The 10,159-nt window shown below is 52.2% G+C and overlaps 3 protein-coding genes across 5 annotated transcripts; all 3 read right to left on the bottom strand.

Annotated features, from left to right (window-relative positions):
* Positions 1–45: 45 nt before the first annotated feature.
* Positions 46–3,859, bottom strand: LOC148381434 (AN1-type zinc finger protein 3-like). The gene is made up of 6 exons (XM_088361288.1): positions 3,316–3,859; positions 2,385–2,425; positions 1,970–2,182; positions 1,836–1,898; positions 1,566–1,754; positions 46–1,481 (listed from the first exon to the last, which is right to left on the bottom strand). The coding sequence occupies exons 1-6, from the start codon at positions 3,381–3,383 to the stop codon at positions 1,327–1,329; spliced, it is 729 nt and encodes a 242-aa protein (XP_088217414.1). The 5' UTR covers positions 3,384–3,859; the 3' UTR covers positions 46–1,326.
* A 275-nt stretch (positions 3,860–4,134) lies between these two features.
* On the bottom strand, positions 4,135–8,529 carry btbd9 (BTB domain containing 9). 3 transcript variants are annotated; one of them, XM_088361285.1, is made up of 11 exons: positions 8,367–8,528; positions 7,647–7,846; positions 7,207–7,570; positions 6,880–7,147; positions 6,547–6,766; positions 6,348–6,467; positions 6,175–6,284; positions 5,914–6,103; positions 5,735–5,842; positions 5,572–5,650; positions 4,135–5,493 (listed from the first exon to the last, which is right to left on the bottom strand). In XM_088361285.1, the coding sequence occupies exons 2-11, from the start codon at positions 7,832–7,834 to the stop codon at positions 5,296–5,298; spliced, it is 1,845 nt and encodes a 614-aa protein (XP_088217411.1). In that variant the 5' UTR covers positions 7,835–7,846; positions 8,367–8,528; the 3' UTR covers positions 4,135–5,295. The 3 variants fall into 3 exon arrangements, with proteins under 3 accessions (XP_088217411.1, XP_088217409.1, XP_088217410.1); XM_088361283.1 differs by having other exon boundaries at positions 6,175–6,467; positions 8,367–8,529; XM_088361284.1 differs by having other exon boundaries at positions 6,175–6,467; positions 7,647–7,867; positions 8,367–8,526.
* Positions 8,530–8,588: 59 nt separating this feature from the next.
* LOC148381432 (uncharacterized) lies at positions 8,589–9,990 on the bottom strand. Its single transcript, XM_088361290.1, has 2 exons — positions 9,516–9,990; positions 8,589–9,342 (listed from the first exon to the last, which is right to left on the bottom strand). Exons 1-2 carry the CDS (start codon positions 9,798–9,800, stop codon positions 8,938–8,940), a joined length of 690 nt encoding a protein of 229 aa, XP_088217416.1. The 5' UTR covers positions 9,801–9,990; the 3' UTR covers positions 8,589–8,937.
* Between the last annotated feature and the right edge of the window lie 169 nt (positions 9,991–10,159).

Raw genomic sequence — 10,159 nt, 5'->3', positions numbered from 1 at the left:
CATCAAGACTATTTGTTGGGGGGGAAAAAAATACAACACACCACATAGTCTATTCCAGTTTATTTCCTCATCAGAAAACGCAACACAATAAAATTAAGAAGGAGAACATAGGACAGAATATGCGCCACTCTATGCTAGGATGTAAGTAACTCAAACTGATATAAGGTTAAATAATTCTTTGCTTTAAAAAGGTACAGAAAGATATTTGCTTCTTCCACTTCTCAGCACTCCAAAACAATAACAAAACAAAAGAGATGCCACAACAAAGATCTGCATACGATTTCTTTCTTCTCCTTTGAGTGGCGCTGCAAATCTCCGCATGGGAGGAAGAGCTTCGGGAGGACAAGGACGACGAGCGGGACCATCTGACGAGGTGCTCGTCTTTCTTGTCCATGCTGACGGAAACGCATCCTTGTGCAAACGCGACATGGTCCCGTCGCCGATTAAGAGCGACGACGCCACAAAGTCTCTTGAGTGGTCATGTTTGAATTTGCTACGAGAAATGTGTCCATTCGTCCGCGTCACCGTCGTCCGTTCAACGATTCGGGTCGCTTTTCAAAAGATTGACACATTTTGTCTGATCTCTCGTAAATGTCAACGGCACCTACGAGATTGACAGACACCAACAATTTATTTTTTTGTAGGCCCAATCACGCCAGCTCGGCATGACAAATTACCAGGGCGACCTTGACATGCTAACTTTAGCCCGGGTTGCGAGCGTCAATTTCAGGAAGAAAAGATTCAATGCACGCTCCGAAACAAGCAAAACACCCCCACAATCCCAAAAAGTACAAAGCACACCCGCTGATTAATTGTAGCCACAAAACACAACCTCAAAAAAAAAAAAAAATCAAATAAATTAACAAAAGCCTTGCGGTAGGTCAAGTGATGACTTGGGGGTGCTCAGCCGCCATATGTGGGTGAGGGAAAAAAAAAAATAATTCAGTCATATTAACCCCCCCGCTGCGTACGAGGGGAACCACGTACCGAGCATCGTGCGCCGGGAGAGGAAGAGGAGGCTCTCGCACGTGCGCCGCCAATGGGCTTGTGTTCTCCTGGAGTCCATGCGAGTACAAGTCCAGCTCAGAAAATGGTGGGCAACATGATGCCGCTCGCCAAACAAGTGAAGAAGAGAAGGAGGAGGAAGGAAGGCGGGCGGGCGGGTTTGACCTGAGAGAGAAGACGGCGAAAGTTCCTGTGGCGGGTGGGGTTTGGGTAGGGCAGGGGGGGGGGGGCAGTTAAGGCTGCACAAGAGTGAACGGCATCCGGGTCCAAAGTGGCACCGCCTCCTCCTCCTCCTCTTTTCCTTCTGGCCTCAGCGGCCCATCAGGAGCACTCCTCGCCGATGCGCTGGCAGGAGCGGCCCACCTTCCGTTCCAGCTTGACCATCTTGAGGATGGCCTCCTGTCGCCCGCGGCCCAGGTGGTCAAAGAGGCAGTCGTGCTGCTCGGGCAGCCGGTGCAGCATGCAGAACACGTAGCCTGCAAAACAGAGCCACGCCTGTCAAAGGCACGCCTGGATGACAGCCATGGTTTTTTTTTTGGGGTGACCACGTGTGTACGCACCACAGCGACACGAGCCCAGTTCCTGCTGCACCAGCTCCAGTTTGCTTTGGCAGCTGTAGCAGCGCCGGCGGTTCTTCTGTTTGGGCGTGTCGGCCGCCTCATCCTCGCCGCCTTCGCCGCCGCCATCTTCTTCTTCGGCTTCCGGCCGCGGCCGCTTCTCCGGCGTGGCCTCGCTTTCCGAGGGCGAGGCTGTGAATGCGGCGGAAGAGAAGAGAGGACGGCTTAAGCGTGGTTTGGCGGGGGAGGGCGGGCCAGAGGAGGAGAGCGTACCCGATTCTCGAGGACGTTTTGCCGGCGTGCGCAGCGTACCCTGCGCCGTCGCTGTCGACGCACCTGAAAGTTGGAGAGAAGACATGTATTGGACGCAGGCGAGGTTTCTAATCCGGTATCGACTGCACGCTTACCCTCTCTGGAGGCGGCGAACAACGGCGAGGCTTCCTCGGCGGCCGGCGGCTCCGCAGCGGTGGGCGTGGACAGAGACGGCGAGAGCGACGACGATATAGATGGACTCTTGTTGGCGGTGCTGTTGGCGACGGCAGCTGCGGCGGTCTCGCCACCGCCGCCGCTCGTGAAGACGGCCGAGCGGCTGTCCTCGCCCGGCTGCTTCTTCTGGATGTCTGCAGCGGGCAAGCCAGGAAGAAAGACCAACTTATTCTTGAGCTTTCCATTTTCACAATCATTGACGGAATGGAAAACTTTTGAAGATGCTTTGGTGATGCTGCCGTTCTGATAAATCCACGGAACAAAGACTTTTTAAAGCTCTTCAACTAGTCCCTACCATTCTGTTTTGCTGCGCGAGAAGAGCTTGCATGAACTTACCGGCAAAACACTTGGAACACAGATTCATGGTCTTACTGGACCTGCACACACAAAACACATCCATTGTGAGTGAGTGGTCATAGGTGCTCAGTTGGCCTCACTCAATTTTTATTGTTTTTTTCCCCCAAAGAGTGATTGGCCTCTTGTGCAGTCTCAGCGTGCCTGAAAACATTTCCATTTTAGGGGTGCTGGTGTTCATAGAACAAAATTAGAAGTGATTTAAGAAAGTAAGGAAGTCAACTGGAGGTCCTGCTTGCAACCGCTAGAGGGCACACTCGCGCTGTTTCTGGTGGGATTGCTATGATATGCTACCATGCAATTAGAACGTTTACAGCTTTATTTAAGGCATTATCATCATTTAAAAGCTGGTTGATTCCCACACACAATTTGAATTATTCATAAAAGCGTATCAAAGGATCAAAGTACTGCTTGGTGACGTAGGCAGGCCGTGGATCATATCCGGTATGCAACCAACAGTGCCGTTCATCGTTTTTGACGTGACACATCAAAAAGCAATGACATTAAGGCAAACAAAGATCCATAGAACCTCAACCTCAAATCAAGTGATCATCTTTCTTCCCAAATACAAAGGACAAGTTCGTTGTGTGAGCAGCAACAGGCCGGGCTGCCTTGGAAAGGAACCTGCTGCTGCTGCCAATAAATCATCTTCAACATGGGCACGTCGCCTCGCAAACGTCTTCAAAAGACACCCAACGGCGTCCACACACCGAGCGGTGCCGAAAAGTTCGACAACGGCTGACATTGGCAGGCAGGCAGCCAGGCAGGAGGTTGATTTATTGGGCAACTTCCCAACCCCCCACCGCCGGCCTGCTTCAACGCAACAACAACAATGGGCGACTCGAGTCGCTAGCAAAGATTTCATCGAAGCTCTTTCGTCTCACTGCGAGGCGGCCAAGTGGGCCAAACTTACCCCCAAAAGCCGCATGGACACCGGGGAGGGAGGCCGGGTGGCTTGCTTCTCTCGCTGGTGTCGCCCATAGCGGCCGGCCGCAGGAGGCTACGCGAGGACGGGGATTGGTCTGCGGCCTGCTCACTCGCCGGAGCTTACCCAAAAACAAAAAAAGAAAGGGGAAAAAGCCGAAAAAGCGCCGCGGACGGGCACAAAATGCCCTCACCCCGTTGAACGATCCCGGAGGGAAGTGTGAAAAAGCGAAATAAGGGGCTCTGGTGGAAGAGCAAGAATTGAAAGGCACTCGATGCGATCAGCTGGACGTGTGGATGTTAGACACGACCAACAAGAGGGGGAGAGGGGGTGGGGGTATCCGCGTTCAACCAAAATCCGTCGAAAAACTCGCCAGCCTTCCGTTGAGGTGGACAAAAGGCGACTTAAAGAGCCCGTTGTCGCCGTGGGAGGACGTTCGGAGAGAGCAGATCAATCGACACGGCGACGAGCCGGCCCAGGCGTCCGGGGACAACCCCTCCCCGTCGACGCGTCCACGGGCTCAACCCAGCTGGGCCGGAAACGCGACCAGCAGCACCAAAAATGTCAACAGTGGATAACAACAGCAAAAAAGGCGACTATAAATGAGCAAATATCTGACAAGGTCACATTTGTTGCCACGATTAACTCCAAATGTTTGCATTGCTAGATGAGCTTGAGCATCCAAATCGAGGAGATCCCAAACTTGGGCAAAGTAACACAACTGTAGTATTTCCAAAACGCACAAAAGCGTTCAGATGATTGACTTTCTGCTCTCAAACTTGACAATAATGCAAGAAACGAGTCACATTAGTTGCAATAAATATTATTTGACACTCAGGAGGATGACAACAAACTAACGCTCCCCTCCTTCAATAAATCTTTCTGCTTTGGAGAGCGTCCTTATGGAACATCAACGGACGCTGGTGAGTGGTGAACAGTGACAGGAAAGCAAACATCAAACAAGCGTGTTTCCATCAGAGCCAGACAGCAGAAGAAAGGCCTCTCTTCACATACAATGACAAAACAGTCAAATGGGACAGACACGACCTCAAAAATTGCATTGTAAAAAATCTCAGTGTTGTTAATAAATAGGCAAGTGGACTGCATCAGACAAATATGTGCAACGATTAACCGAATAGCAATTAGTGGATAACTTTGTTGATCAATTCATCCATTTTCCAAAAGCTGTTATGGCCCAAACCAGAAACTGAATCAAAATCTCTTTTGTTTGTGCATTTTTGGCATTGCCAAGTGATGGCCTACTTTGTAATCATTCTTTTATCAGATGAAGTCAAATAATTCAACAGATTCATTACTAGAAATTGTTTGTAGTGACTCTCGTTGAGAACAAAAGATGCACAACAAAATCATATTTACATACGCGAAATATATCAGTAAGAAATAGTAACCGTTGCACTCTCTCTTCAACACGCGCAGCCAACTTCATTGAACCTTCTGGGAGCTCCAGTTCTTTGTCAGTCAAAAGACCCAAGATGCAAGCTTCATTTCTGCAACTTGAGTCCAGTAAAGTGCCAATAGCAGCTGCTCGTGTTTTTGTCAAGTTGGCCGTTTTGGCGCAAATGATTTGGTGCGAGCCCCTGGGCCCCAACCGCCTGATTCAATTTATTGCTTTCCTTAGCAGCAGCGTGTGCAACATTTTTGGCACGGGTTGAATCCGCAAATGCGTCAGTGCGGGATGAAGTTCCGTTTTGCATACAAACTGCGTTGCAAAAATAGCCGCCTGCTTTCTTCAAAATAGATCACATTTGTTAGGAAGTCGGAGGTGAGCCGGAGTCTACAAAGTCACAAAAAACGTATCAAACGAGTCAGGAAGACCGGAGGCTCGAAAAGGTGCGTGGAGGCGATGAAAGAGCAGCACGAGTTATGACGACGACGACGGCGGCGGCGGCTGTGCAAAAACGGCAGTCCTCCCAAACGCCTCCAGCAGGGGGCGCGGCAGCGACAGTGTTAGCGGTGATTGGCCTGCGAGGAAGCCAAAGACATGTTGGAGGGCAGCAGGCTGTGCGTGCGCGACGGCCGCTGAGGTCGCGGCGGCTGCGCCGAGGAAGCGGCCGAATCCGAACCGTCCGGGCCCGACCCAGCGCCGCTTTCTTTCACGTCCGTGTCCGACTGGGCCGGACACTCAAAGTGGACGCAGTGGAAGACCTGAGGAGGACAATATCGGAAAGTCATTGGGCTGGCGAGTTCGCTCTAAAACTTTCGGCATCGGCGAAGTGCGTTCACCTCGTTGGCGGTGTTGTGCGTGCCCACGATCCGGACAAAAGAGGCCGGCTGCTTATCGAACTTGAGGCTCTGCCAGGACCTGCCGCACAAGGAGGTCAGCGTCAGCGAGCGCGCAAAAGCCACCAAAGTCCGTCGGCGCTCTCGCCGCCTTCCGTGGCCTCACCGACACGTCACTCGGGTGCGGTCCACCACCTTGGTCCACTGCTGCTGATTGGTGGACACCTCGATGTAGTAACTGTACGAGCGCTCGTCGCAGTCCCACAGCAAAAGCCTGAGCGCAAAGTCAAAGCACAGTAGATGGAGATGAACTTTTTCGGATTCATTCTTCCAAATGGAAGTCACCTTAAGGAGCTGACGCAGTAGGGCTGAGCCAGCTGGATGACGATGGCGCCCGAGCCCAGCTGGTGGCAGGTGTAACCCGAGTCCCAGTCGTAGTTGCGCGTGTCGCCGTTGAGCAAAGCGTTGCGACTGCGACTCACGCCCTCGATCACGCTGGCGCACGCCGCCACCGTGGCCACGTTCTCGCTGGGGACTGCGCTCGTGGCAGAGGAGGGGACGTGAAGCGCAGGACGGGACACCTGAGGCATTTTCAGGGTGACTCACCCAGCAGTCCTTGCTCCAGGGTGAAGGTCCGGTTGGTGAACATGCACTCGAAGGCCACCAGATGGAAGACCTTGTTGACCGTGTTGTGCGTTCCCACGACGCGAACATACCTGCCGCAAAAAACGTTACTAAACCAGAAGCGAGTGCAGCGGCCGCAGCAGAGATGGGCTTGCCTGCACACTCTGGGCGTGAAGAAGAGATTCTGCCAAGAGCGGCACAAATACTTGGAATGGTCGACCACGCGAACCCAGTCCAGCTCGTCCATGGAAACTTCGATGTAGTAAGAATACGAGCTGCCGTCACAACAAAACAACTTGCTGAAACTTGAGATGTCTTCACGGAGCAACTTATTCCTCACACAGGCGTCCTCACCGGCTGTCTCTGTCCCACAGCAGCAGCCGCACGTGGTTGATGATGGACGGCTGTCCCAGTTTGACCTGGATGCCGGCCCGCCCGTCCTCCTCGATGGGGTGCCTGGAGAAGCCATGGTCCAGGTCGTAGTTTTGCGTGTCCCCGTCCAGCAGCGCCGACTTCAGCTCGCCCTTTGTCACCTGAGCGCCGTGCTTCATGGTGGCGATGTTCTCCTCCGGTACTGAAAGACAACAAAAGCCCTGGCAACTCAGTCAAGGAACTCCAAGAACCAAGACAACTAATTCATATTCAGCCCGCATGCTTTACACACGTCACAAGAACAAGTGCACTGACGGAGCATGCCGCGGAAGTTGAGGTCCATGTTGCGGCTCTCCGTGCGCAGCTTGATGGCGTCCAGCAGGTGGTCGGGGCTAAGGAGGCCCGAGGGCCGCACCACGTTCAGCATCTCCGTCAGCGTCATGAGCGGCAGCCGCACGGCCGCCATCACCTCCCGCGTCTCACCGCTCTCGCCGCGTTGCCGGCACCAGCGGCACAGCGCCTGGAAGATCTCCCGCTCGCTGGCGGCAAACGAGTCGCGCCGCACCACTGTCAGCAGCGCCGTCTGTCGAGGCGGAAGAAGCGTCAGTCCCCGGCGGCGACCTACCCCGTCTCCTCCCTCACCTTGGAGAGCGCCAAGAAGCCGTCCGAGTTGAGGATGTCGGGCGCGTGCTTGTCCATGTAGGAGCAGCAGGCGGCGCCCAGCGCGCTCAGCGAATAGAGGCTTGCCACGTCGAAGACCAGGCAGACGTTGCCCGTGTGCAGGACGGTGCGCAGGAAGTCTGAAGTGGAATCCTCCAGCGGCTGCAGCCCGTAGCGGTGGGCCAGGCCCAGGAAGTCCAGCAGCACCTCCTCGCGGGCCGAGCTGAGACTGGCGCGGCCCGTGTACAAGTAGCGCAGCAGCATGGAGAAGGCCTCCGCCCGCGTCTCCTCCAGGCTCACCTCCGCCTGCGGTTGAGACTCCTTCATGCCGCCGTACAACAGCGCCCTGCATATAGACGATTTTTTGTATGGGCATCAACTCCCACACAAACAGCACAAGTGCTCATGTTTCTTTTCGATACCTGAAATAGTGACATCGGGCGGCCAGGATGACGCGATGCGCCGGGAAGCGTTTGCCCTCCACGATGAAGGTGACATCGCTGTAGTCTTCGCCCAGCGCCAGCGCGCCCAGCTGCTCCGACAGCAAGTGGATGTGGTCAATCTCAGACACGGAGGCCGGCGGCCGCAGGGGTTGGCTGTTGTTGCTCATGCCGGTGACCGCCTGCCGATGGTGAAGCAGAAGCTAAGGGGGAACGAAACAGCAAGCAAGCAAGCCAAGCTGCTTCCATTTTAGTCATTCATTTGAGTTGCTTAAGAAGCGTTCAGTGGCCTTCGAAGTTCAAAGCTGATCTGCACTTCTTAGACTAACCCATTTCTACATTATCTGTATAGAAAAATATGTCTTCCTAATCTTTTCGTGGATTTTAATCATTGCATATTTGATGCCAGGGGGAAATAATGCAAATCCAAGATGTGGAAGAAAACAAAATCGGTTTTGACAGCATTGATGTCACCGTTAGCTTTTCCTCAAAGCGAAGTGGGCTCATCGATTAAAATCAGATTCTTGTGGAAACAAAGCTGTGATTTAATGTGGAGCCCACATTGCTCGGCTTACCTTTAAAAATAAATGCGATTGATGAAGGAGCTGAAGCAGAATGTGTCTCTTGACGGATATTTGACAGGCCGACGATCTGACGTGCGCCTAAAACCCTTTCCCGCCCATTCCCGTGAGTTTGACTCACCAAGCAGCTCGCAGTCAAACTCCCGGGGTCCTCAAGTCGCTTCGAAAAGGACAAATGGAAAAAAAAACCGTTTGCTTAGTCTCCCTGTTTAAAAAAGAAAAGCCTCGAAACTAGCAAGGGATCCAGCATCACAGCAGCATAAGCACTTCCGGGTCAAGGAGCAACTACTTCCGGTTCACAAGTGAATCGTCCAAAAAATTTTGAGACGGTTAACAGCAAAAATCATATTTTTTGTTTACTCTTCTTTTTATTTTTTACTAAGAAGTAAATGTACCTTGTATAATATTACTGTATTGGCATGCCATCACATACAATGTACCTGTTTATATCAAAATACTAATAAAGTTTCAAGAGAAAAAAAAAATTGTCATTGTAGGCTCAACAAAATAAATACCCTCAAATAAATTATCTGAATAAACGAGGATGCTGAAGAAAATACTTTTGTCATCCTGAATGAGCAATAGCTGCCTTAGTGGGGGGGGACACTGAATCAAATGTTGACTGAGTTGACTGGCGTTGTTTGATTATCTGAAGCCGTGTTTTGTGCTGCTTAAACAAGCTGGTTCTGTGGTCAGGCTTCATCTTGAACCTTCAAAAGCGACTTCAAGTGGTCGCTCATTAGTTTTCGACTTTTGAGTTTTGGACTATGGTTCTTCCGGACCCAGTGGACGGGCGGTTTGGGGAGAAGGCTGGGTGAGGGCGGTTCGCTGAACCTGGCGCCGGCGTAGACTTTCTCGCCGTCATCAAGGTGTTCGGGCGCGCGTTCTTTGAGGCGATCGGTTGCATTTGTAGCACTGCGGTGCTCCAAACGAGGTTTAGTGCAAAGGTCGTTCCTGCCGGGTTTGGGAGCGCGTCGGCAGGAGTGCCCGTAGAGGACGGTGCCATTGAGTTGCTCGTGTTTCAGAAGCATGTGGGCCGCCAGACACACTGGTGCCACTGGTTCTCGCTCCAGGCGATCACATTTGGACCTCAGCAGCTATCAGAAAGAAAAAACAACAACTGTCGCATGACCTTTACTTTCTGGACGTGGATTGGACACCTCTGGTGACCTCTAGTGGCCACCTCTGGTGACCAGTCCCGGGTCAGAGATGAGCGGCACCTTCACACCCTAATAACATGACCGCGACGGGCGCGCCAAGTGGTCTTTACCTCTTTCTTGCTGATGATGGCTGATGCCCGGCAGGGCTGCTCCGAAACACTGCTCTGCTGCTGTTCCTGCTGGGTCTTGTTGTGGTCAGACAAGCGGGAGATTCTCGGCGGGTTCTTCTTCTTCCTCCTCCTCCTCCCCCTCCTCCCGTTCGTCGTTTTCTTCTTTTTCTTCTTGACGTTCATCAGTTTCGTCGCCCCACTGGCATCTCCTTTCCCGGTCGCTGCCGCCGGGTTCTTGTCGGCGTCGCCAGGCTGAGTTTGGTCATTGCGCGTCCAGTCTATCATTGTCAGCAACTGCTAGGGAACTTCATCCAGTGGTCCGGCTCTTCCGCTATCGTGACGTCACGGACTAACGGCCGTTGACAAAGCCACAGAAATCAAGAAATTGATAGAATTAATTTCTATGTCTTGATAGAAGTAATTTCAATGTCTTTGGCATTCTTGATCTTAAACTCTGACCTGATGAATACCTTTAAGTCCGGGAGAAAAAAAAAAACGTTCATACTGTACCACAAAAACTGCTTTAATAAAAACTACAAAACCCGTTTTCACTTCCGCGTTACCTTTCAAAATTAAAGCTAAATTAGGTTTGTCAAGATACTGAAGTGTGAACACCGCTGCTTCCGGGATGAGCTCTATTGTGC

Source organism: Syngnathus floridae, chromosome 19, assembly GCF_059516105.1.
Source record: "Syngnathus floridae isolate MCC-2025c chromosome 19, RoL_Sflo_1.0, whole genome shotgun sequence".
NCBI classification, from domain to species: domain Eukaryota; kingdom Metazoa; phylum Chordata; class Actinopteri; order Syngnathiformes; family Syngnathidae; genus Syngnathus; species Syngnathus floridae.
The sequence above is the reverse complement of the archived record's forward strand: the minus strand, read 5'-3'. Positions and strand labels throughout refer to the sequence as shown.

Coding starts and splice junctions, on each gene's coding strand:
- LOC148381432 (XM_088361290.1), bottom strand. CDS start 9,800: ATGATAGACTGGACGCGCAATGACCAAACTCAGCCTGGCGACGCCGAC. Junction 9,343..9,515: donor CCATCATCAGCAAGAAAGAG/GTAAAGACCACT, acceptor TCTTTCTGATAG/CTGCTGAGGTCCAAATGTGA.
- btbd9 (XM_088361283.1), bottom strand. CDS start 7,834: ATGAGCAACAACAGCCAACCCCTGCGGCCGCCGGCCTCCGTGTCTGAG. Junction 6,767..6,879: donor CAACTTCCGCGGCATGCTCC/GTCAGTGCACTT, acceptor GTTGTCTTTCAG/TACCGGAGGAGAACATCGCC. Junction 5,494..5,571: donor CGCACAACACCGCCAACGAG/GTGAACGCACTT, acceptor TGTCCTCCTCAG/GTCTTCCACTGCGTCCACTT.
- LOC148381434 (XM_088361288.1), bottom strand. CDS start 3,383: ATGGGCGACACCAGCGAGAGAAGCAAGCCACCCGGCCTCCCTCCCCGG. Junction 2,426..3,315: donor TGTCCATGCGGCTTTTGGGG/GTAAGTTTGGCC, acceptor TTGTGTGTGCAG/GTCCAGTAAGACCATGAATC. Junction 1,482..1,565: donor ACTGGGCTCGTGTCGCTGTG/GTGCGTACACAC, acceptor TCTGTTTTGCAG/GCTACGTGTTCTGCATGCTG.